This window comes from Papaver somniferum, chromosome 1 (assembly GCF_003573695.1).
Source record: "Papaver somniferum cultivar HN1 chromosome 1, ASM357369v1, whole genome shotgun sequence".
Classification (NCBI taxonomy): domain Eukaryota; kingdom Viridiplantae; phylum Streptophyta; class Magnoliopsida; order Ranunculales; family Papaveraceae; genus Papaver; species Papaver somniferum.
Window position 1 is genome coordinate 16,002,842 of NC_039358.1, and position 25,716 is coordinate 16,028,557.

Here is a 25,716-nt window from a genome sequence, read left to right on the forward strand (position 1 = left end):
GATCCTGATGATGATTAAATAATAAAACTCCAGTTATCCAAAAAAAAGTAATTAAGTTAGGCTAATTTATAGTTAGGGTTTGAAAATCAAAATCTAACTTTTTTTATTTTTGTTAATTTAACATACGTTTCGGAGTCTTCAATTTTCCCAACCGTAAAAAAACCTAGGTTAAAATACGGTTGGGAGTTTATATTCTCTCAACCATAACTACCATATACGGCTGGAACTCCCAACCGTAAAAAAAGCTCATGTTAAAATACGGTTGGGAGTTCATATTTTCCCAACCTTATAACTGTTTTACTGTTTGGAAAACCAATACTCCCCAACCGTAAGTAACTCTGAAACTATTTCAAGATCCCTAATTTGATCAAATCTAACCTATTTATGCGACCAAAAGCAACGAAAAAGGGTGGGTTTTTGATTCTTACATAATTAAAGTAATTACTTGTGGAGAATCGATGAAGTAATTACCTAATTGAAATGATAACTTGTGGAGAATCGTGGTTGATGAAAAACAAAAACAAAAAAATGGAAGAAGAAGAGACAATGGACAAAAAGAAGAGGATTAGGTTTAGCTTTAGCTTTTGGCTTTAGGTTAATTATTTAAAACTATTCTTTTTTTTGTTATAGGTGAAATATCTCCTTATCCATATTTGGGAAACTTGAATTTATAGGAGCTTCAAAACCAAAAGCTTGGAAACCCTATAATAGGTTTATTGGAGCAAGTCTTATGGTGGAAGAATTCCATCTTCTAAATTCCATGCCACCTCATCATCTGGAATAGATATGTTATACTGGGAAAAGGAATAACGCTGAGCATCATTTAAATTAGCTTAAATTTTTTTTCAATTTTTTGGAAGTCATTAGACTTGCATTGCGTACTTTTTCCAAGCTTGGAATAGTTTGGACTCCACCCTAAGACTTCCTCTTATATGGACCAACATGGATCCAAGACTAAATCGTTTCAAAATAAATAAATAATTAAATCGTCCGATACAAAGCCAATGGGACGTTTGGCCGACTTGGGCAGCCTGATTTAGCCGCGAATAGATTTTCAGAAAACAAAACTCAATTAAGATTAAGAAAACAAAACAGTGGATTCGCCTCTTTTGATTAGCTCATAGCCCCTTTTGGAAACCAAACCCTAATTATGGCTTCCTGAATTAAATTGTGGGTAAGAAGAAGAAGAAAATATGACTGGGAATGAGTTTCGTTTCTTCTTGTCTTGTGATATTAATCTTCCAGTTACATTGAGAGTCGACAGTCTCGAAGGGAACTTGCCACCAATCAAGACTTCCGAAGATGAATATTTAGGTAATTTGTGTTTTGATTTGGTTTTTCAGTATTCAATTACTGGTTTTGATTCCAATTAGTGGGAACTTATTTGGAGAAATTGATTTTAGGTAGCTAATTGAATTTTCTTTATAATTGGTTTGTAGAAATTGATTCCATTACTGACAAGAGAAAGGCTGAGTTATACGTCGAGTGTCAGTTATTCATTGATGGCGCTCCATTTGGTCTTTCAACCAGAACAAGGTTCCTACATGTTTCCTCATTTTTGCTTTATTAAGTTTTTTTTTTTTTTTTTTTTTTTGTAATTCTAATTCTGTATTATTGATGCTGAGGATCCCTATGTCTGTTAAATGTGTCTTCTAACATATACACTACTTGGTTAATAATTTAGGTTAGAATCTTCAGGACAACCATACTGCTGGAATGAGCTCGTTACACTGAGTACCAAGTATCGGGATTTAACAGCACATTCTCAACTTGCATTAACAGTGAGTTACGCTCAATATCTTTGAGAGCGACAAGATAATATCCTAGCATTTCTATTATTTGATTTACTGTTGCCAATGACTTGCACTCATCTTGCTGGACCTGTGACTAAATGTGTCTCCGGAACATCAAGGTGCTTGTAAACACAACAATTTGTGTGGGCGCAGTGGTGTAATATTAACAAATGGCACTGACTTACCGTGTCTTACGTTTTTTTTTCATAGCTCTATTCTCTTAACTGGGAGACATATAATAAGCTACTCTTGCTTTCCCCCAAGTTCAACATTAGCCATTTATTTACCACCGACTTTCTTGGACTATTGGACCTTCAGGTTTGGGATGTCTCTTGTAGGGAAGATGAAGGATTAGTTGGAGGTGCCACCATTCTTCTCTTTAACAGTAAAAAGCAACTTAAAACAGGAAAGCAGAAGCTTCGTCTCTGGCTAGGAAAAGAAGCTGATGGATCATATCCTACAACAACTCCTGGAAAGGTTTCTTGCTAATGCTCTAATAGTTTTCTTGTTTATTTCAGTGCTACTGCCATATGTTTTTTCTTTTGGCTGCATCAATTTTATCTTAATGGTACTCTGTACAGGTCCCCAGGCCTGATCGAGGAGAGTTGGAGCGTCTTGATAAACTCGTCAATAAGTATGAGAGAGGACAGATACAGCGCATTGATTGGCTGGACCGTCTTACATTTAAATCCATTGAGAAAGTTAAGGAAAAAGAAAGATATTCAAAAGGAAATTCACACTTGAGCCTAATCGTTGACTTCTGCAGTTTTGAACACAGAGTTGTTTTCCAGGTAGTATTTCTTATTATGCTGAATACATGCTTCAGTTTGCTGCTATCTAATTAGTGATACTTCTTTGGATGCTGAATACATGCTTGAACAACTTCATTAGTGTAATTTATAATTTATTTAACTCGCATCTGAGGGTGCTTTCCTTTTCGGTGCCTGTTGTATTATCTTGGGAAGAAGGTTTTAAGAAACTTACCTGTTTGAGAAATACTAAACCTCCGTATGTCCTGTCTGCTTATTTGAATGGTCAGTGTTTGTGATAGCATATCATCAAGCTGTAGGTGGTTGGATACCCTTGGAATCCAAACTGATTGAAGAAGACAGAACCGCAGTTAGTTTCTGTTCAAGTCTTGGCATTCCCTTACATAAACTAATAGCAAAAATAGCAACTAGCCATAGAGAAAATATTCGACAAAAACCTTAGTCCCCTTTTGCTCATGACCAAATTGTTTTGTTCAAAGCACAGAAGTCTAGGACTTTCTGTTAAACTAGAAAGAACTGAAACTATTAATGGAGGAAGTCAATTAGAAACCAGACATTTAACGTTTGAAGTGCTTGAAATTTCTTATTGGACCAAAAATACTATAGAAAGAGAAACAGAGAGGTCAGGTGACTCGACGAAAAGAAGAGAAGAGTCAGAAGACCTCAAAACAATTGCAAGGAAAGAAGAGGAATAGCTAGATATTCCATCTTTCTCCTTATGAGATTTTGATTAGATTGGTCAAGTTAAACTACAAATTTATGGTAGTTAGTCTTTTGAAATCTGTAAATTGATGCATAGAATTCCGATGTATGCATATTTTGAAGGAGCCCTCTGGGATGTCTAGAGCGGACTTATTATGATGGTGTTCATGCATTTCTTCTGCTCATAGAAGTGCAATATTTCAAAAAGTTGTACTTCCATACTTATAATGTTACCTTCAACATTTCGTTATATATGTCTTTAATTTTTAGATGTGTAATCATAGTTCTTTTGAAAATATATATTCAGGAGTCTGGAGCAAATTTTTTGTCACCATCTCCTGTATCTTCACCAAATGAGCTCGTTACTGTGTGGGACCCTGAGGTAGGAAGGATAAATCCTTCTGAGCATAAGCAGCTCAAGTTAGCAAGAAGTTTGACTCGTGGAATCATCGACAGAGATCTCAAACCGAGCATTAACGAAAGAAAGTAAGTCGATGACCATGCTAGCGCCTGACCAGGATGCTTGTCATTCATTATCAAATAAGTTTGGGATGATGTACTGTTGTATTCTTTTTCGCTGTGTTATTCATTTTGAATTTGTATTGCTGCATAAACCACTACTCTGGCACTAGCACTCGTGTCTGACAGTGGTGGACGCAGCAGTGGTCTCACATCCTCCCAGAGAACAAGTTAAGCAGCTTGGGTTTCACAAAATACTAAGAAGATGAAATAAGAAGAAAACTAAGGTCCACCTAGTTTCTATGCAAGCAAATACATATATAACGATTTATATATAATATACTTAGATACAAGGCCGTGTTGAGCACCCCTAAACAGTGTTTGTCATTGTCGAACACACGCTGTACCATAATCGAACAACGACGTTTTTTTTGCCATTTTAAATAGTGACGATTCTCAATCGAGTGTGTTTGTGTTTCAAATGTAGATTTTTTTAATCTGTAGCATTATAATGAATGAAAAAGGTGCTGAATTTTACCATGGTAGATAGAGCGTTGCAAATTTGATCTTGTACTGACTGATGTATTAGTATCCTTTTCTGGAAAAGCAAAAGAACTGATGCCTAGAAAAGCTACCTTTTCTGTTTGGTTTGGTGATTTCTTTTACTGCTGTTGTTGCTTTCTTATCAGTTATCGTCAGTGTCATATGGATTATGTTAACTAAATTTTTAAGTGAACTTTTTAACTTAACTCTTTTTTTTAGGTCGATCCAGAAAGTACTCAAGTACCCCCCAACATGGAATTTGAGTGGAGATGAGAGGCAACTATTGTGGAAATTTAGGTTTTACTTGATGTCTGAGAAGAGGGCCCTAGCCAAGTTCCTACGCTGTGTTGAATGGAGTGATATTCAGGTCAGGAGTCTGTTTTTTTCTTTTTTCACATCAATCTGTTCTGATATTTCTCAAATGCATCTTTTCTTTTGATCAGCTGTACCAATTCTGTTCCACATGAATCTCTTGTGCAGTTGTATTTGTACTTCATTTCTAAGGTTTAGAGAGTTAATTATCTAAAGAAAGAAATGAAAGAGAAATAGGAACTAAATTGTGATTTTTTTTTATTACACAATATAAGCCTTAATCTGTTGGAATGCCATCCGTTATATTTACATTGTTGTTGGGCATTTCAGGAAGCAAAGCAGGCCCTTGAACTGATGGGAAAATGGGAGACGATTGATGTATGTGATGCATTGGAGCTTCTATCTCCTGTTTTCGAAAGCGAAGAGGTAAGGTATGAAGGAGTTACCCTCCAATTTACTTTTTAGGTGTCAAGTTTCCTTTATAATGGAGTTCAAAATATTCCTTTATTTAACGCCATGATTCGTAAATGATATTGACAAAGCACCTATTTAAAGTCCCTGTATTCTCCCAGTTTTCGGCACAATGAGGTTCTTTACCTTTTAACCAGCACTCTTTGCATTTACACACTTCTTCAAACTTGAAATGTACACACTACACACGACCAATGAGTAAATGTAATAATGGAAGACCCTTAAACCCTTAGCTTTCCTTACACCTTCACGTATCCCATACTACATGAGAACATCCCATACTTAAGAGAATCAGTAAAACTTCAAGGAAATATCATAGAGGACATCATGAGTTTGATTTCTTCACCATAATTATCATACTCAAATGTTATGATGAAAAGTTTATATTCGAAAACGTCTTTTTTCGTTAGTGTGATGACTGAAAATTGCTTGTACAATACCTGAACACGTACAATAGCTGGCGCATTTTGATTATTAGCAGTTTAAAGGGGTCTAGGAAGAATTATTTACTTAAGACATGGAACTCTATCATCTATTATATTCCCAGGCATCACAAGAATCTTTGTTAAATTCATTTTGTATTATAAAATCGGGGTTGAGCCATTATTATCTACAAAGTTTTTTGCACTGGGAAAAGTGCTTCCTTAGAAGATCTGTGGATGTGATTGATCTTCCATAGTTTTAGTTTTTCTTTGAGTTCCATTATTTGGTACTTTTCACGATATTTCACTAATATGACAAAATAATTCGACTAACCCTGGAAAACACAAGTTTCTGACCTTTAATGTACCATTCCATGTTTCTGTCAACAGGTGCGTGCATATGCTGTAAGTGTGCTTGAGAGAGCTGATGATGAAGAGCTCCAGTGTTATTTACTTCAGTTAGTGCAAGCTCTTCGCTTTGAGCGGTCTGATAAATCTCGCTTAAGTCATTTCCTTGTGAAACGCTGTATGTAACCATATCTTTCTTAAAACCATGAAGGGCTAAGTGGAAAACTCTAGGCCCATTAATCAGCGCCGAGACACTAGTTGGAACTCTAGGGACCTTAAAGTTTAATCAGACACTACTTAGCACCTCCTTATACAGCTGATTAGTGAAAATTTGCTGGGCCCCTAGCACCTGCCTATAGAATTTCGCAGCACAAAGCTAATTTATGTTTCTGCAGCTACCCAATTGGTGTCACCCTAACAAGAACGTTTATAATTTTGCAGCGTTGTGCAACATTGAGTTGGCTAGCTTTCTCCGTTGGTATGTGGCAGTGGAACTTAATGATCCTGCATATGCAAAGCGATTTTACTGTACCAATGAGATCCTGGAAGACAATATGATGAAAGTGCGTTATCTATCTCTTCTATTATTACATTAGTCATTAGCATCAGAAGTTACTTGTTTTAGTGCTGAGATTTGAATCTGCACTTTGGCATATGTGAAAGTTTACCACCTACAGCAACAGAGGAAGAAAAACACTTGGCAGTGAACTTAGAATCTATGTACCATGTCTTATTTGTCGCAGAACATTGAACAAATATTGTATTATAGAAGGCAGGACATAGAGTATCTATATGTGCAAGAAGGCATCGTCCCCCACCACAACCCTGTCTCTACTCCATGTTTCTATGCTTACTTATTTTTTGAATTAGGATTACCTTGTTTCAAAATTGAAATTGATTTTCTCAGACTTCATAACAAGGATAGCATCACAGCAGTTCAAGTGTTTCATGTGCAATAAATCTTCAAGTACAAAAAAGAATATCTGACCTATGAAATTTAAAAATCTTAGTTTTCTCCGCGATGCAGTTCTAATGTCGTTAACAACATTTATCGGAACAGTTATCAGCGGGCATAAATGGCAATGAAGATGGCTTAAAGTTGTGGCGGAGTCTGGTGCATCAGACAGAACTGACTGCTCAGTTAGTTAGCATATCAAGGGAGGTGAGGAATGTACGTGGTGGGACTCAGAAGAAAATTGAAAAGCTAAGACAACTGCTATCTGGTCTTCTTAGCGAGCTTACCCATTTTGAAGAGGTACAGATTCTCTTTCATTTATTTAGGATACCTTGTCTGCTTTTTTTTACGTTTGTACGCATGATGTCAGCTTTGGATACCATATATACTTGTCTTGATAATGTTCAAATTCATGGAGGTACATACTGTTAATTTCTTTCCTACATTTTCAGCCGATTCGGTCTCCACTTACACCTGGTGTGCTCATTAGTGGGATTATACCAGCAGAGTCATCAATATTTAAAAGTGCGTTGCATCCTTTACGACTTACTTTCCGCACTACAACTGGTGGACGCTGCAAAATCATATTTAAAAAAGGGGACGATATTCGTCAAGATCAATTGGTAGTTGCTGCTTCTTTTCTTGAAGCCTTAATTAGCTTTTCCTGAGTTTTAAGGACCATTCAGTGCGCTTTTCTCGTTTTCTGATATGCTTGCTTCTTATCTATGATTAACCAATTAATGTTAATGTTAAATTATTAGGTCATTCAGATGGTTTCCCTCATGGATCGGTTGCTGAAATTGGAGAATCTTGACTTACATTTAACTCCATATAGAGTACTTGCAACTGGACAAGATGAAGGAATGATGGAATTCATTCCATCAAGTTCATTAGCTCAGGTAAAATGGTTATCTATCTGGTCTTTACCTTGCAGTGCGTGCATCTGTAAATGAAGATGTTCATGGTACGCTGTAGTTTTGGCTGTCAGATCTCCATCAACTGGCAGACAGCCTCATATAGCTCATTCCATATTTTTTCCCCGTTACAACTTCCACATTTGAAAAATTTCACAGAATTACATGTAATTTTGTTGATTTTCCGTCTGTGATTGACCTTTTAACTAATTTAGCCTTCTCTGAATCGTCAATTTGTATGTCTCTTGTGCTTCAACTCATCTAGTAATCTTACTGTGCAATTTTCATATCACCTATTATATATCATCATCTCATATAGATTGTTGAGTACTGATTTTTCCTTTACTTCTTCTAGATTTTATCAGAGAATCGTAGCATTGTAAGCTATTTGCAAAAGTTTCACCCCGACGAAGATGGACCATTTGGGATAACAGCTACCTGTCTTGATACCTTCATAAAAAGCTGTGCCGGGTATTCTGTTATTACGTACATACTGGGGATTGGTGACAGGTAATTACTAGCTGACTTTGATCTTCACAAGGTGGCAAAATTGTAGAAATGGGTTTGAAATTAGGATTAGTGAAAATTCCTGCAGAACCCTGGAGCTTCAATCTTGAATAGTCTTTGAATCTTAATCGAGCTAAAATAGCTTTGGACTCCGTGTTTGACTTTTTTTTTTATACGGGAAGGCAAGGGAACCAGATACTGAAACTCACAAGCCTTAATATGGATGTCATTCCTTTATTCCTCAGAATGCTGTACCAGAGGACTGCGCACAGATGAAAATGAGCTATCTTACTTGAAATTAGCTGTAGGATTAATTTCATATGAAGATTGTCTCAGTGTGGTGCTTCCACTTTCCACATGTCAATAATGTTGATCTTTGTTTTCTTGTAGGCATCTAGACAATCTTCTCCTTAGGGATGATGGACGCCTTTTCCATGTTGATTTCGGTTTTATCCTGGGAAAAGATCCTAAGCCGTTTCCACCACCAATGAAACTTTGCAAAGAGATGGTTGAGGCTATGGGTGGTGCAGAGAGGTATTGGTTTTTTTCCTATATACACGTAACTTATATCACTTTCAATTTTTCCCCTTTCCGCTACACAGTTCTATTTTATGTATATATTATGCTGATTAAGGTTTCTTTGTTCTGTTATATGTTTCTATGCATTCAGCCAATACTACACGAGGTTCAAATCATATTGTTGTGAAGCGTATAACATCCTCAGGAAGTCCAGTAACCTAATATTAAATTTGTTTTATTTGATGGCGGGTTCCAACATTCCTGAAATAGCTTCCGATCCTGAAAAAGGAATTCTTAAGGTTGGCAATGTTTCTCACATTTCACTCTATTTTTGAAATCTTTCCTACCTTAAGAAAATTATTGCTATTATTTGTTTTGTTATTATAGTCCATTCCTTGGTCTGTTCTTTACTATTATTATTATTTAGCTTCAAGAGAAGTTTCGGTTGGACTTGGACGACGAAGCTGCAATACATTTTTTCCAGGATCTAATCAATGAGAGTGTCAGTGCTTTGTTCCCTCAAATGGTTGAGACCATTCATCGTTGGGCTCAGTACTGGCGTTGATACCTTTGTACCCACCTGGTATGTTATTCTTTTGATCCTGCATGGAACCTTTTCCTACTTGTTGATTGATTTACTGTTCTCTCGAAAAAAATCGCAAGTAATGTTTTTGGAATGTCAGTGGTTATGCAACCACTCGAATGGAACCAAAATTCCACAATGACAATGGTTTTTAACACCTATGAGACCACATCTTGTCACCTTCATGACTCCCTTTTGTAGAGTCTAAAATATCGTCTCCTCCAATATTCTTTGGCACAATTAAATAATAAAGCTATTACTGGACGCCGTTCTTATATTTTAGTCTAAAATATCGTCTCCTCCAATATTCTTGGGCACAATGAAATGATAAAGTTATTACTGGACGCCGTTCTTCTATTTTTCTTAACCTTGTTCTTCTTTTACTAGCAGATGAAAGGCATTTGGAGAATCATCATCTCTTGGACCATAGTGGCTCTGTGTTTTACATGTAACATGTATATAATGGTTTATTTCTGAACTTTATATCCTTATCCTCAACCGTGTTCATATGGTTTGTCCTTCAAATATTTTTATCCTAAAGTTTATATGCTTTTTTAGTTGCTCCTAGATCACACTCTATGCTCGTCTTATGATGTTTATTCTTACCTGAAAACGCCAAGTACATCAACAAACTAGAGCCTTAACTTGTATATCAAACGTGAATCTGATAAAGTTGTCCGGGAACAGTTGCTGGACTAATTTGCTTAAAGAGTTGTTATGAAGTAATAACAATTTTATTGGCCCACCTGACAAAAATTCCAGAAGCCAAAATGGAATTACACAACAAACACAGAGGAAAGAAGGCAGCTTGTTTTCTCTACAGTTTTTTCTACCACCTCCGGCTTGGACCAAACAAGCACTAATTTTAGGAGCTGAACCTCCTTAATTAACTTGATGACCTCAATTTAAATGTTTTCCCTTTTCTTTAGTATTTCTTTTTTTTTCAATCAAGAGAACTTTGAACTGCTAGAACTGGGTGCAGTTCTTTTCTCCAGCCAACTTAGTTCCAGGAAACCTGTTTGAAGTCTAACGAGCTTTTCTGTCAATGCTGATTGCTGAAGGATCATAATTTTATTTGAGTCGATTCTGTAAAGTCGTCGATTTTCTTAGATTTTCCTTTTTGATTTCCGTTCCAGTTCACTAGGTCTTTCTACGATATGATTTTCGTCGCTTAAAATTATAGTGTTCTTTTAGTCAATGAGCAAGGATTTCACACTTCAAATAAATAAGAAATTACATGGTATAAGAGAATCAAAAGACACCACAACAAAGTAACAGTAGAAATGAAATAAACAATGCTCTACAAACACTTACAAAGATGGACAATCGAGTACTAGCACACAATATATACTTGCAACTGGATCAAGAAGAAGCCAGTGATCTGACTAGATGGGGACTGATGGCGTCGCATCTACATCTTCATTTTCCCCAGCCATTTCTTCGAGTGACTTTCCTTTCGATTCAGGCACCAAGAACGTGAATAACATCCCTAAGAAGTTGATGCAACCGAGCACGATCAATGAATTCTTAATTCCAATACCAGGCGGATACCCTGCATCAGTGTTTGCACTGTCCTGGCTCTGTGCTGCATATAAGAATCCAAATGCACCAATAATTGCACCGGCTTTCCCTGCAGCCGCTGATATACCGTGACAAGTCGAATGCAACCTAGCTGGAAAGATTTCGGCTGGTACGACAAATGTAGTACTGTTAGGTCCGAAATTCGCAAAGAAAAATGTCAACGCATACATGATTATGAACCCAATTCTGTTTTCTCTTTGTTTCCAGTGATTGTAAGGAAATGCCAGAGCGAACATGAACACTGCCATGAAAAAGAAACCCATCATCTGAATTGCAAATCTCCCAATTATATCAATAAAAGCCACTGTAAACCAGTATCCAGGAACTGTTCCACAAAGCGCAATTAAAGTGTGCGCCCTGGCAATTTTATAGACTTCTTCGATTGCATTCATGGTTTTTGCTGGAGGAATCCATCCAACTGCGCTAAATATGTCTTTTTGAAACAAATTTGAGCTGTAAAAAGCTATGTCAAGTAAGAACCAAGTACTGGTAGTTCCAAGTAAATGAAGCCCGTGTCTGTGAAGGAACTGTTTAGAGAACATCCCGAACGAATTTCTTGCGTCGTTTGTTATTTGCTCAATTTTTTCTTGTTCTTCTTGAATTTCAACATTTAGAACTTTTGACATGTCTGTAGCTGCCTGTCCCGCATTCTTGGCTACCAGAGCAGTGTATCGAGCTGTCTCAGGCATTTTCATTCGCCAAATATAATCAGCCTCCGGCCCAGTTGAAGTAGAAGCATTGGCTTCATAACTTGGTGCAGAAAAGTTAGCTTTAAAAGCAGCAGAAACTATAAGTGCCACAATTCCACCAGCTAAAATTCCGAAACCCTGCATCGCAAAAACAGCAGCAATGAAAGCTCCGCGCGTTTTCTTGCTGGCGTATTCAGACATTATAGTCACCACCAATACCGAAACCAAGCCAGAACCGAAAGAAGCAAAGGGTGGCAATCACTCCTTTAGCGTGCTTACCGAAAGATAAACCAGAAGCAATGGAACAGATTACCATGATCATAAGAGTCATACCATAAACTTTTTTTCGACCCATTTTACCCCCAAGCCAGCCGAAGAAAAGCTGACCAGTGAGAGTACCGACAAGAGCAACACCATTAACGGCAGCAGCAACATTTGGTGGCAGGGAACCGGGATTTGAAGCACCGTCAACATGGTAGTAAATGCGACCCAGCAATTTAGTGACTAGCGAGATGCAAAAGAGATCGTAGGCATCTGTGAAAAAACCCATACCCGCAATTACTATTGCGGTGAAATGGTACAATTGTGTTTTTGCTAAATCAAGTGCGTTGAGCACTTCGAGTTGTTGTCTAGCCATTGTTATTCACTGCAGTGCGATGACCAACCGATCTCTTTGACAAGTCTTGAAACTTCCTGCAAAATTTAAAAACAGCGAAGTTTAATATTTTACGCCGGACAGGAAAGAAACCAAGAAAGTTATCATTACCTCTGCCTCTTTCTTTCTCCTTGTACGTAGTATTGCGAACAGCTACTTCGTGTATAGGAGGGAATTTCATTCAGGAATCTATGGGATCTCAATCGGTATATCACCCTCCTCAACATTTTAATAGTAGTAGTAGTATATATGTAGGGATCAGAGTGTTCAAAGCCAACCTTAAATTCGCAAACGTATATGGACACTCCTACGACCTCGCCAATTTAGTATTCGTATAGAGACCAAAGAGTCAATAACCATAACGCGTTTTATGGCACTCTCTTTCAATCATTTTTCTATTGCACATGATGATGTAACATTTTCTTATCTTTTTTGCTTTTGTTGTTTTGGTTGAATATGTTTGCTCTTGGAACTCTTTTTGTGAGTAACCACTATGACAGCCAAAATGCCTCACTTCTGTAGCATGTGCAAACCACTCTAGAAGTCCCATATTGACTTTCTTGAAACAAATAAGTCAGAAATTAGTTTGGGTACACGATTTCATAATGATTTTTAGAATTAAAAAAGTTTGGGAAATGTTAGAACTACTATATCTAGGGCTGCACAAGAACCGGTCTACACGACCTGGACCGGAGTAGAACCGGACATACCGGACCGGTACCGAACCGGAACCGGTCAAGCCGGTACAGATACCGGTTTTGGAAGTTGAGAACCGGATTAGACCGGTACAGACACCGGTTTTTGGGGAGAACCGTACTTGAACCGGACCATATGAACCGGTGATTATTAGCCGTTAGATCTAGATAGGATTATCATAGCCGTCCAAGACAGGTATAGAATTAACTTGTTAATTCGTTCATTTTCTTCTTCTTCACTTAGAAATCTGAGAAGCGCGGTGCTGCTGCTGCTGGAGGAGTTTGTTCTTCCTCCAAAATTCTCACTCGTTCTTCTTCAACTTGTAAGTTCCTTGTGATTTTCAATCTAGGGTTTTCTTTTCTACACTCAAAAGTTCGGTATAAATTATTGATTGATTAATTGTTCATGAACATAAAACTTAGGGTTTTGCGCATTGAGAAAAATCCTTTTCTCCTTCCTATAATTCTGTATGTATGTGTGCCCTTAATTAGGATTTTCGTTTTCTTATAAGAAATCAGTACTTCGATTACGGAGTTTTTATTACTGGTTTTGTGGTTAATTTTTGGGATTCAATTAGAATTTTAGTGTTAGAAATGAAATTTGGGGATTCTTCGATTTCTTTGTGTAGTCAACAGTAGAAATGTTTAGCAGCAAATAGGAGGAGATATTGCACAAACCATTGTTATGAAAAAGATGATGTTCTGTGCTCAAAAATGGCATGGGAAATGTCTTCTGTGAATATTAACTTCAGAATCATCAATGCCCTACTTGGATTACATATTAATCTTTAATATAACTTAGGATTACTAGTTCACTAGAAATCTAATTTTTTGGTAATGTTACATTAACACTATGTTATACTGACGCTCATCATGTACCAATTTGAATTTCAACTATTGACTTCAGCCAAATCTAATATCACCGTAACTGTCTACTTGATGAAGAACTAAAATATTGCAATTGAAAACATGTCAAGCAAACCAATTAATCACTCAAAGCTAGCAGACAGCATATATTACCTTTCCCTTTTAGCATAATACCCTCTTGTAACTGCGAAGGGCTATGTCTGTGCCATAGTCCAAATGATACAATTTTTCAGTTCTTAACAAAAATGAGATAGTTAGCCTATATATAATCCCATCTGTTTCCATTGCAGGTGGTTGCAGAGCTTGCATTGTTCTTTTGTCCAAGTATGATCCTGTGCATGAAAAGGTTGAGGATTTTACAGTGAGTTCATGCTTGACACTTTTTTCCAGTATAAATGGGTTTTAAATTACAACGAATGAAGTCCTTGGAAACATTAAAGATGGATTCCACACCATCCAAAAAAGAACCTCAGGATTCCATGCTTCTCAGTGTGGGTTTTGTACTCCAGGCATGTGTATGTCTCTCTTCTCTGCTCTTATTAACGCTGAAAAAACACAAGCGCCAAATCTGCGCCAGTATAAATGGAAATATCGTATAACTTAGTATTATAATTTGTAATGTTTTCCGGGTAAAAACCCGGTACCGGAAGTACAGGTACAACACCAGGTAAAAGTACAGCTACCGGTCCTCAAAAAGAGGTACCGACCAATACCAAGTATAGACACCGGTGCTATAAGAGAACCGGTCCGTACCGGAATATGTGCAGCCCTAACTATATCTAACTTTGGGAAATGTTAGAACTATAGTAGAACTGTATAAATAGTGGTGTAATGATACCCTAAAGACCAGTTCAAGTAGTCTCATGTAGTGGTTACCTACTGACCCATACTAAGGTGAACAATTAGTTAATTAATTAAAGTGTATAGCAGTAATCATCACAAGGGACATGTTTTGTGAAAATGAGATTTTATTCATAGTAGGTTCTGTTACCTTTTCAAAATGGAAGAATGAATGGCTATTTATAGCCAAAACTACTGAGGCGGTAAGGAGGATAAATTACACGTTTTACAATGACTCACTTAGCTGTTAAGTTGGTGAGATTTATCCACTCCCAGTTAGTCGGTCTTCCTAGTATTTACGGGAGTATTCCAGAAAATGGTGGGCCACCCCACAAGACGTGTTCACACAACACTCCTCCTTGGACCACCATTTCTAAGAGTGTTGCCTCGTTAAAATCTTATCGGTAAAATTTAGTGGGATAAAATCCGGATAAAGGAAAAAAATTACAACAAAAATCTTAGAACAGTGTTGGACACGCTGCCTCGTTAAAACCTTGACAATGAAAAACCCAGTGGGATAAAACCTTGGCGAAGAAAAAAGAGTACAGCGCGTTACAGTCCAAATCTCCCCCTGAAAAGAATCTCTGTCAATTTGTCTGCTTATATATGTGGCGCATTCCGATCCCGTAAACCAGCTTCCGGAAGTGTTTTGTCGGTAATGATTTGGTGAAGAGATCAGCATAATTCTCACAAGATTGTATCTTCTGGATCTCAATCTCGTTTTTCTTCTGGAGGTGGTGAGCGTAAAATAGTTTTGGCGAAATATGCTTTATCCTATCACCTTTGATGTAGCCTTCTTTTATTGTGCTATGCAAGCTGAGTTGTCTTCACAAATTATTGTTGGAGCACTGGTAATGGACGGTAGACCATAAGAGCTTCTGATATGCTCGACTAATGATCGCAGCCACACACATTCTCGACTCGTTTCATGTAGAGCAATTATTTCAGAGTGGTTGGCGGAGGTAGCTGGCATGCTCTGCTTACAAGATCTCCATGAAAATGCCGTGCCGCCGCTTGTAAAGGCGTATCCTGTTTGAGAAATTGCTTTGTGGGGGTCTGAAGTTAACCGGAATATGTGTAACCCTTAATCTTCAAGCAGTTCTCTGAGTCTTTTGAGTAGACAGTCCCATGTCCTTAGTGCCACGCAGATAGCGGAAAATGTGTTTTACTCCAGACCAATGTCTCTTTGTTGGCGCAGAACTGTACCTGGCTAAGAGATTCACAACAAAAGAAATGTCTGGTCTAGTACACTGATCTAAATACAATAACCCACCGATGGCACTGAAGTATGGTACTTCTTGACCAAGGAGTGTTTCGCTTTCTTCTTTGGGGAGAAATGGATCTCTTTTGGGATCAAGAGATCTCACAACCATTGGAGTGCTAAGCAGATACGATTTGTCCATATTAAAGCGTTTGAGAAGTTTCTCTATATACGCTGACTGATGGACAAGAATTCCGCCCTCATAGTGCTCAAGTTGTAGACCAAGACAAAACTTTGTTTTACCGAAATATTTCATCTCGAACTCTTTCTTTAAGCATTTTTGTGCTTTGGAGAGTTCATCAGGAGTTCCAATAAGATTGATGTCATCTACATATACAACAATTATGGAAAACCCAGTGTTTGCCTTTTTAATGAAAATACATGGGCATATAGGATTGTTCACATAACCCTGACTTAACAAGTATTCACTCAGACGATTATACCACATCCGTCCAGATTGTTTCAAACCATACAAGGCTCGATTTAATTTTAGTGAATACATATGACATGGTTTATCTGCTGGCAGCTGAAAACCTTCAGGGATTTTCATATAGATATGTGTATCCAGTTTTCCATACAGATATGCAGTAACCACGTCCATTAGATGCATGCCGAGTCCTTCATGGACTACCAGACTAATCAAATACCTAAAGGTAATTGCATCCATAACAGGTGAATATGTTTCCTCGTAATAAATCCCTGGCCTCTGTGAGAAACCTTGTGCCACTAGTCTCGCTTTATAGCGAACGATTTCATTTTTCTCATTTCGCTTGCGCACAAACACCCATTTACAGCCAACCGGGATCACGTTGTCTGGTGTTCGGACTGCAGTACCAAAAACATTGCGCTTAGCGAGAGAAAGTAATTCTGCTTGGATTTCCTTTTTCCATTTTGGTCAATCTTCCCTTTGACGACATTCCTCTATAGAGTGTGGTTCAACACCATCATCATCCAAGGCAATGTCAGTAGCTACTGTAAATGAAAATATGTCGTCAACAATCATTGTACTTCGATCCCAAACTTCTCTATTGCATGCATAATTAATAGAGGCTTCCTCATTTTGAGGTTCCATTGTCTCCGTCGAGACATTCTCCTCGTTAGGAGATCTATTTTCAGAGAGTTTGGATCCTTCTTTAATAGTCTCCTCAAAAGCACTATTAGTCAATGATTGGGATTGGCTTTTCCTCTTTCGAGGAGCAGAATCCTTTGATCCAACTGTTCGTCCACGCTTACGGCGTGCCTCAGACGACTTGTTTTCTGCCACATCCACAGATTGTCCTACAGGAACATCAATGTGTGGTGGAGCATTTTTAGCTGGCACATCTACTTTCATTATTTTTGCTGTATCTGTAAATGCATCAGGCATTTGATTTGCAATATTTTGAAGATGTAAAATCTTCTGCACCTCAGTTTCACACTGGCTTGTGCGCACATCAAGATGAGACAATTCTGGTGTATACCAGGATAATTCACGTCGTTCTTCAGGAAATAACTTTCCTCCCCCTAACGGTGGGAAGACTATCTCATAAAAATGACAATCTGCAAATCTAGCCGTAAAAACATCCCCTGTTAATGGTTCAAGATATCGAATTATAGATGGTGAGTCAAATCCAACATATATCCCAAGTCGACGTTGTGGGCCAAACTTGGTCCGCTGTGGTGGTGCAATAGGAACATAAACAACACACCAAAAAATACGCAAGTGAGATATGTCTGGTGGATGACCTAACACATGTTGTAAAGGAGAATACTGATTATTTGCACAAGGTCTATAGCGCACCAGTGCAGCAGCGTGCAAAATTGCATGTCCCCAAGCAGAAACAGGGAGCTGAGTTTTCATAAGCATAGGTCGGGCAATGAGTTGCAGGTGTTTAATGAGTGATTCTGCTAAACCATTCTGTGTATGCACATGAGCAACAGGATGCTCAACCTCAATGCCTAACGACATGCAATATGCATCAAATGCCTTTGAAGAAAACTCCGTTGCACCATCAAGCCGAATGGACTTGATAGAATAATCAGGAAAATGAGCACGTAATTTAATAATTTGGGCAAGGAGCCGAGCAAATGCTAAATTACGTGTCGAAAGTAAACAAAAATGTGATCACCTAGCAGAAGCATCGATCAGAACCATAAAATACTGAAAGGGTCCACTGTAGGGATGTATTGGACTACATATATCACCTTGTATTCTTTGCAAGAAAGTAGGCGATTCCAGAACCACTTTTGTCAAGGATGGTTTCGTAATCAGTTTCCCCAAAGAACAAGCAGTACAACCAAGTTGTTTGTTAAGCAGAAGTTTCTGCAAAGGATGTCCCTGACAGGTCTGAACAATTTTACTCATCATAGTAGAACCTGCGTGTCCAAGTCGATTGTGCCACAACACAAATGTATTCGGGTCATAAAACTTTCGAACTACAACCGAATAAGATTCAACTTTTCGAATCTTTGTATGGTACAACCCAGAAGCGAGAGCTGGAAGCCTCTCAGCAATATGCTTTCCGTTAAGCGATGTAATATATAAGTACTCCTTATTGTTCTCATCAACCGTTTTAATATGGTATCCATTACTGCGTATATCTTTAAAACTCAACAGATTCCTATGGGATCCGGAGGAATATAACGCATCATTGATAGTGAATATGGTACCACATGGTAATGAGACACAAACTTTACCAGCACCTTCTATAAGATGGTAGTGATACTAGCCTTGGACCTTTTCAAGGTTACGAAGTACTTAGTACTTCGAAATATTGAATTTGTCGTCCCACTATCAACAAGACAAAATTCACCATCGGGATTGCTTTTAGAGTCCATACCCTTTCATATACATAGAGAAGGTATAAGATAGTTGCACAAAATAATTTTAGCAACACACGTATATTACATACATTCATACATATTACACAAATACAAGCCCAAAAATTAGTACAAGACAAAAATACCAAAAATAGGTAAGTACAAAATAAGGTATCACACTAAAAACGGGATATTACAACTTTAATTTACACTGAACAACCCATCAGCAAACTGGTCAAAAGCAGTCTGGTATCCATTTCCCTCAAAATCGAGTAGGTAGTCAGAAAATGTCGTCGAATTTAGTTAGTCTGGATTTTATGCCACTTGAGGACTCCGTTGAAAACTATCTCTCATGGGCGCTCGATGCAGAGCTGCATCTGGAAGCGAATAAACTTGGTCATACGATCATTGGAGGAGATTGTACATCAGAAGAACGCGCTAGAGCTGTAGCTTATTTGTGCCGTCACCTCTCCCCAACCCTAGAAAATAAGGTAACACACTAAAAACGGGATATTACAACTTTAATTTACACTAAACAACCCATCAACAAACTGGTCAAAAGCAGTCTGGTATCCATTGCCCTCAAAATCGAGTAGGTAGTCAGAAACCCCTAACTTTGGAGATTCAGTGGAAATATTGCGTTCTGCCAAATTCATCTCAACGTTTGCTTCCCTTTTCTTGTGAGGCTCACAGAGATCAGCGCGGCAGCATTTATACCAATGGTCTTTAGAACCACAACGATAGCAACCCTCGTCATTTTTCTTCGGGGGATTCTCAGATTTCTTTTGAGAATTGGAAGTCGATCCCTTCCCTTTATCTTGCTTCGCTCCCACATTTTTGTTATACGGATGGCTGTTGGCATTTCTATGCCTATAGCCTCCGCGTTTACGCTTCTTTCCACGAAAACCCTGCTTACGACGATCATGTCCATGTCCAGAATACGATGCCCTATTTACTTCGGGCACCGGAGCAGAACCACAAGGACGGACTCGTGAGTTTTAATTAACAATTCGTTATTCTGCTGAGCCACGAGAAGACAGCATATAAGATCAGAATACCGTGTAAAACGGCGTTCCCGATATAACTGCTGAAGTACAATATGCGAAGCATGAAATGTGCTTAACGTCTTCTCTAGCTTGGATTCTTCTGACAACGGCTCACCGCACATCTCAAATTGAGCAGCGATTTTATGCAATTCAGAATTGTAAGCCGATACAGATTTAAAATCCTGAAACTTCAGATGAATCCATTGGTCACGAATTTTTGGCAGGGTGACCACTTTAAAATGGTGATATTTCCCTTTTATGGTACTCCATAACTTTTGAGGTTCTCTACAGTGTGCTACCTCATGTTTCAGGGTTGGGGAGAGGTGACGGCGCAAGTAAGCTACAGCTCTAGCGCGTTCGTCTGATGTACAATCTCCTCCAATGATCGTATGATCAAGTTTATTCGCTTCCAGATGCAGCTCTGCATCGAGCGCCCATGAGAGATAGTTTTCACCGGAGTCCTCAAGTGGCATAAAATCCAGACTAACTAAATTCGACGACATTTTAAAAGAAATGTGATAGAAATGTCAAATCTGCCGGAACAGAGCCTGAAAATGATCGGAACAGACGACCACCCCTTTAGCTTGATTGAATGCTGGAACACCACGTACACACCGAGCTATTTCGTGCCGATAACGTTTTATGAATTACTATATCCAACTAACTTTGGGAAATGTGAGAACTATAGTAGTACTGTACAAATAGTGGTGTAATGATACCCTAAAGACCAGTTCAAGTAGTCTCACGTAGTGGTTACCTACTGACCCATACTAAGGTGAACAGTTAATTAATTAAAGTGTATAGCAGTAATCATCACAAGGGACATGTTTTGTGAAAATGAGATTTTATTCATAGTAGGTTCTGTTACCTTTTCAAAATGGAAGAATGAATGGCTATTTATAGCCAAAACTACTGAGGCGGTAAGGAGGATAAATTACACGTTTTACAATGACTCACTTAGCTGTTAAGTTGGTGAGATTTATCCACTCCCAGTTAGTCGGTCTTCCTAGTATTTACGGGAGTATTCCAGAAAATGGTGGGCCACCCCACAAGACATGTTCACACAACACTCCTTCTTGGACCACCATTTCTAAGAGTGTTGTCTCATTAAAATCTTATCGGTAAAATTTAGTGGGATAAAATCCGGATAAAGGAAAAAAATTACAACAAAAATCTTAGAACGGTGTTGGACACGCATATGATGCCTCGTTAAAATCTTGATAATGAAAAACCCAATGGGATAAAACCTTGGCGAAGAGAAAAAAGTACAGCGCGTTACAGTCCAAGACGTGTTCACACAACATATTGGTTTATATTTTATATATTATTGAAATTGTATTTTTCTTTTTGTTTCATCTCCCCTTCTTTAACGACAACTAGACCAACCAAAAGTCAACAAACTAACTTATATCAGCCGTTTGATTTCTATTCTTGAAAACTGAACTGTTAGATTATAGAATATTCATAAAAGCTTCCTATCATAATTTTCTTTTTCTCTGTGTGCAAATCTTTTCGTTACTTTTTAATTGGACGCAAATACCGTTCCGCATTATCCATCAACGAAAAGCGGTATATTTTACATGGTTCAAGGGTAGTTACAGCTCATGTGTATCAAAAAATTTCAGATGCATTGACTCATCCTCTCTTCTCTGATTACTTCCTACAGCTTCTCACCAGCCCTACCACTACCATCATTACCAACAACACTAGCGATTTCACTACCACCACACAAAATACCAGCACCACTATAAATACCACCATCACTAACAGCACCATCCTCATCCTCCACCTCCTTCAATTCATGCAACTATGCAACACCATCACCATCATTACACCGGTTTCCAAAAGAAATATGATTCGTATCATCCAGTTTCATCTTCTTCGATATTCACCAGTACCACCCTCCTCCACCTCCTTCGGTTTTTCCATCACCACCATTACAAATGGTAACCAGTACCATCACCACAAATTTTTACTGAAACCAAAACAATAACCACTTATGAAGCTTCCTATTTCTTTATTTATTTTCTATTCATTATTCACTAGCAATGCCATCACAACCATCACGACTGCCGTAGACAACACCAGCACCACCACTAAATTTCATGAAAATCACAACATTTTAAAGAAATTAAGATTAAAAGAATTAATTAAAAAGAAAAAGAAAAATCTCCAATTAAAAATCTAAGAAACCACCTTGGTCAAACACCAAAGGAATTCGATAATTCCTAAAAAAGAAATCCATAACATATTTTCTTTTCAGTAGGGTCATCAATGATGTTATGAGCTCACAAACTTGAACAAACAAACGTAATAGCATAGTGATGTGAGTGTGTGTTCTGTCCGTGTGCTAGTCATGTGATCAGAGTCGTGTGCTATGCACGTGTTGAGAGTTGAGAGAAGAGTTCAGAGAAGTCAGGTGAGTATATAGAGTCGAGTCTGTCACGTAATTCATTATCTTTATCTTAATCAAAATATATTGATTCAAACCGTATACAATAGAAATATATACATTCAATTCTTTGAATGTTAGCAAGGTATCATACTTGGGAATCACAATTCTCAGTGGTATCGATTCATATTTCACTAATAAACCTTAATTTTCTTTAATCTTACTTCTTCTGCTGCCGTTCTTCATCGAACTCTGATTGTTCTTTATTACAGATCTACGGTTATATTTCATCTTTACACAAAATTAAATCTCAGATCTAGATTTATTACCTAAAATACATCCAATTTCATATTCAATCAAAGTTTTTCATCATAATTAGGTTGTTTTTTGTATCTAATTTATTTATCAGGATCTGTTGTTCTTGTTCCCTGATACCGAGAGAGTCTAAGCATATTCAAGTCCGCTACACCAAGGTCTAGTGAAAAAGCGGGGGTCTAACAACACCACCCAAAATTTCGCTTAGCAATCTGTATGGACAAACTCGAATATACGTTTAAGAGAATCAACAAGACTCAATCAATTAAAAGTATATCAACGAGTTTATATCTCTCTCTTGATTTGATTTACTCAAGCAGGAACTGCGAGTTCTAATCAAATACAAGGAATAACTTGGATGGTACCAAAGACCAATATCCAAGGATCAATCAACGACAATCAACAAACAAAGGTTGGATTACTCTAATTGATGATCTAACGCACAAAATGTATTATTTCATTTATAAAGACAAAATAATATAATGCGGAAATTGAAATAACACAGACACCAGAAATTTTGTTAACGAGGAAACCGCAAATGTAGAAAACCCCCGGGACCTAGTCCAGATTGAAAACACACTGTATTAAGCCGCTACAGACACTAGCCTACTCCAAGCTAACTTCGGACTGGACTGTAGTTGAACCCCAATCAATCTCTCACTGATCCAAGGTACAGTTATGCTCATACGCCTCTGATCCCAGCAGGATACCGCGCACTTGATTCCCTTAGCTGATCTCACCCACAACTAAGAGTTGCTACGATCCAAAATCGCAGGCTTTGACAAAAAAACAAATCTGTCTCACACATACAAGTCTATCAAAGGATCAATCTGTCTCCCACAGATAAACCCTAAAGGTTTTGTACCTTCTTTTGATAATAATCAAGGTGAACATGAACCAATTGATAATCCGGTCTTATATTCCCGAAGAATAGCCTAGAGTTATCAATCACCTCACAATAATCTTAATCGTATGGTAGCGAAACAAGATGTTGCGGAATCACAAACGATGAGACGAAGATGTTTGTGATTACTTTTTATATCTTGCCTATCGGAGATATCAGACTCAATCCAATCAATCTGATTGTACTCGTACGATACAAGATGCAAGATCAGATCACACAACTACGATAAAAGTAGTATCGGTCTGGCTTCACAATCCCAATGAAGTCTTTAAGTCGTTAACCTGGTTTTACAAGAAGAAAACCAAAGGTTAAAGGAGAATTGACTCTAATATGCAAACTAGTATCACACGCAAGGTGTGGGGATTAGTTTTGCACAATACTAGATATCTCATTTATATAGTCTTTCAAATCAAGGTTTGCAATCAATGTTAGCTTAGTAACAAAGCATTCAATATTCACCGTTAGATGAAAACCTGATTTAGATTCAAGCTAATATTTCTCAACCGTTAGATCGAAAACTTAGCTTGTTACACACACTTGACAATGCACACTTCTAGGTTTGTTAACCTTACCCAAACGTATGCACTTGTTGGTTCAATAATAGTCAACAAAAAGGTTAGCCATATGAGCATTTCATATCAACCATGTTCTTCTTCACCATAACTAGTTCAAATGACTTCAAATGAACTAGTTAGAGAGTTATTCAATTGCAAGGAAATCTTATGTACTACAGAAGACACAATTGAAGCAAAGATGATTTGATTCACTTGAATCGGTTCATGAAATTTTATATACACGGTTTGCAAACTGCATTCCTTAGTCTTTTTAAGTTTAAGTTCAGAAATCATCTTCAGATATATAACCTTCTCAAGTTCCCAGACTAGGTTCGCGGACTTAAGCTACTGGGCAGAGTTTACAAACTCCAGCAGAAAATCTCGGCAAAAGACCTTCCGTCGGTTCGCGGACTGGGTTCGCGGACTGGTACTCACGCAACTAGTTTGTCAACTCTAGCAGAATTTCTCGGGATGAGAAGTTCGGTAGTTCGCGGACTTGGCAACAAGCCATTCTTCCGGTTTCTCTTGATCAACAAAGTTCGTAAACTTTGGTTCAAGGAATATGACTTATACATAAATGTGTTTCCACAACAATGCTTATGTCCACCATTGGTTATGTAATCTAAACTCTCATTTCAATCATTGAAACATTCTTAGAGGATGTTGTATAGTTGTTACACCATTTCTCGTCAAAAGAAATTTTCAAAGTGATTGAAACATATCATGACTTTCGTCACTAGGTAAAGATAAACTTGATTGAAGCGAACAGCTTACCAGCACATATTTCGAGATATAGATAGGTGAGGTATACTCAGCTCGAAATACCAAATGTGTATAATCCAAGTCTATATTTATATCATACGACTTCTTGTCTCAAAGAGTAGGAGATAGAGTAGATATACTTTTGAGTGATAGATATGTTCAAGTCGTCACATACCTTTTTGTCGAGAAGTTCCACCGGTTCCTTGAGTAGTTTTTCTTCTTGTATGATGAATCGCCATGAAGTCCTTGAACTCAGCTACACTTTCTATCCTAGTCCGAGACATAGCTATAGTAGACTAGAAATCAAGACTTATAGTTTTGATCACTAACATTGACAAAGATGCTTGAGATAGCAACGCATGCGAGTTCGACCGAGCAATGCTCTAACAATCTCCCCCTTTGTCAATTTTAGTGACAAAACTATCTATACATATGGAATACAAAAAAGATAAAGAAACTTTAGTAACTCCTATTCCTCATGTCTAATTTTCAACATTCCTCGAAATCTTCGTCACTTCCAAGTACTCCAATGATCCCAAAGGTTGTAAGTTTAGCATCACCGTTGTTTAAGATCCGTAGCTATAACAATGAGAAAGCATCGGTCTCGATCATTGTTATACAGTGTCATAGTATTATTACACAGTGTCAGAGTTCAATTGTATCACAACTTCAACAATAATACTATGGTGATATGTATCACTCCCCCTTAGTCAATACTCCATCTCACATGGAAACCATTCCCCCTTACATAATGATCCGAAAACCATATGTATTTGTAGTATGAACTACGTATTAATTGTCCCCCTTTTTGACAATAAAATTGGCAAAGGTACAAGAACGGTATCCTAATGAAATTTCTATAAGAGACGTTTCATAGACTAAAAGAAGAATACATACCAACTAATTTATATGCAATCATAAAGCCGAAGCTAAATGCATTCATCAAGGAGTTTAAAGATACAAGATAACCCCTCTAATATTACACAGTCGCACACCCTTCAAGATATGACCATTAAGCACAAGTTTAAATGAACTCTCCCCCCATTTGATGTCATTCC

General features: G+C 37.8%; 2 protein-coding genes, 1 long non-coding RNA gene and 1 pseudogene across 4 annotated transcripts; 2 read left to right on the forward strand and 2 right to left on the reverse strand.

Moving 5' to 3' along the window:
- The first annotated feature begins 1,024 nt into the window (after positions 1-1,024).
- Positions 1,025-9,865, forward strand: LOC113279930 (phosphatidylinositol 3-kinase, root isoform-like). 2 transcript variants are annotated; one of them, XM_026528574.1, is made up of 18 exons: positions 1,025-1,314; positions 1,440-1,536; positions 1,685-1,781; positions 2,112-2,270; positions 2,375-2,584; positions 3,573-3,751; positions 4,487-4,634; positions 4,910-5,005; positions 5,863-5,998; positions 6,262-6,383; positions 6,881-7,075; positions 7,228-7,398; positions 7,537-7,674; positions 8,045-8,199; positions 8,587-8,730; positions 8,867-9,014; positions 9,143-9,298; positions 9,686-9,865. In XM_026528574.1, the coding sequence occupies exons 1-17, from the start codon at positions 1,194-1,196 to the stop codon at positions 9,278-9,280; spliced, it is 2,454 nt and encodes an 817-aa protein (XP_026384359.1). In that variant the 5' UTR covers positions 1,025-1,193; the 3' UTR covers positions 9,281-9,298; positions 9,686-9,865. The 2 variants fall into 2 exon arrangements, with proteins under 2 accessions (XP_026384359.1, XP_026384357.1); XM_026528572.1 differs by having other exon boundaries at positions 9,689-9,865.
- Positions 9,866-10,683: 818 nt separating this feature from the next.
- Positions 10,684-12,205, reverse strand: LOC113279941 (annotated as a pseudogene).
- Positions 12,206-13,126: 921 nt separating this feature from the next.
- Positions 13,127-14,399, forward strand: LOC113326283. The gene is made up of 2 exons (XR_003348358.1): positions 13,127-13,241; positions 14,076-14,399. It is a non-coding gene; the product is annotated as an uncharacterized LOC113326283 (long non-coding RNA).
- Positions 14,400-19,206: 4,807 nt separating this feature from the next.
- On the reverse strand, positions 19,207-20,234 carry LOC113353540. Its single transcript, XM_026597130.1, has 2 exons — positions 19,744-20,234; positions 19,207-19,633 (listed from the first exon to the last, which is right to left on the reverse strand). The coding sequence occupies exons 1-2, from the start codon at positions 20,232-20,234 to the stop codon at positions 19,207-19,209; spliced, it is 918 nt and encodes a 305-aa protein (XP_026452915.1).
- Positions 20,235-25,716: the final 5,482 nt, after the last annotated feature.

Excerpts from the sequence above, each read along its gene's own strand:
- LOC113279930 (XM_026528574.1), top strand. The coding sequence starts at position 1,194 with ATGACTGGGAATGAGTTTCGTTTCTTCTTGTCTTGTGATATTAATCTT. Across the intron at positions 1,315-1,439 it reads TTCCGAAGATGAATATTTAG|AAATTGATTCCATTACTGAC; the intron begins GTAATTTGTGTT and ends ATTGGTTTGTAG. Across the intron at positions 8,200-8,586 it reads ATACTGGGGATTGGTGACAG|GCATCTAGACAATCTTCTCC; the intron begins GTAATTACTAGC and ends GTTTTCTTGTAG.
- LOC113353540 (XM_026597130.1), bottom strand. The coding sequence starts at position 20,234 with ATGTCGTCGAATTTAGTTAGTCTGGATTTTATGCCACTTGAGGACTCC. Across the intron at positions 19,634-19,743 it reads CGGGAACGCCGTTTTACACG|GGCATCGTATTCTGGACATG; the intron begins GTATTCTGATCT and ends CGAAGTAAATAG.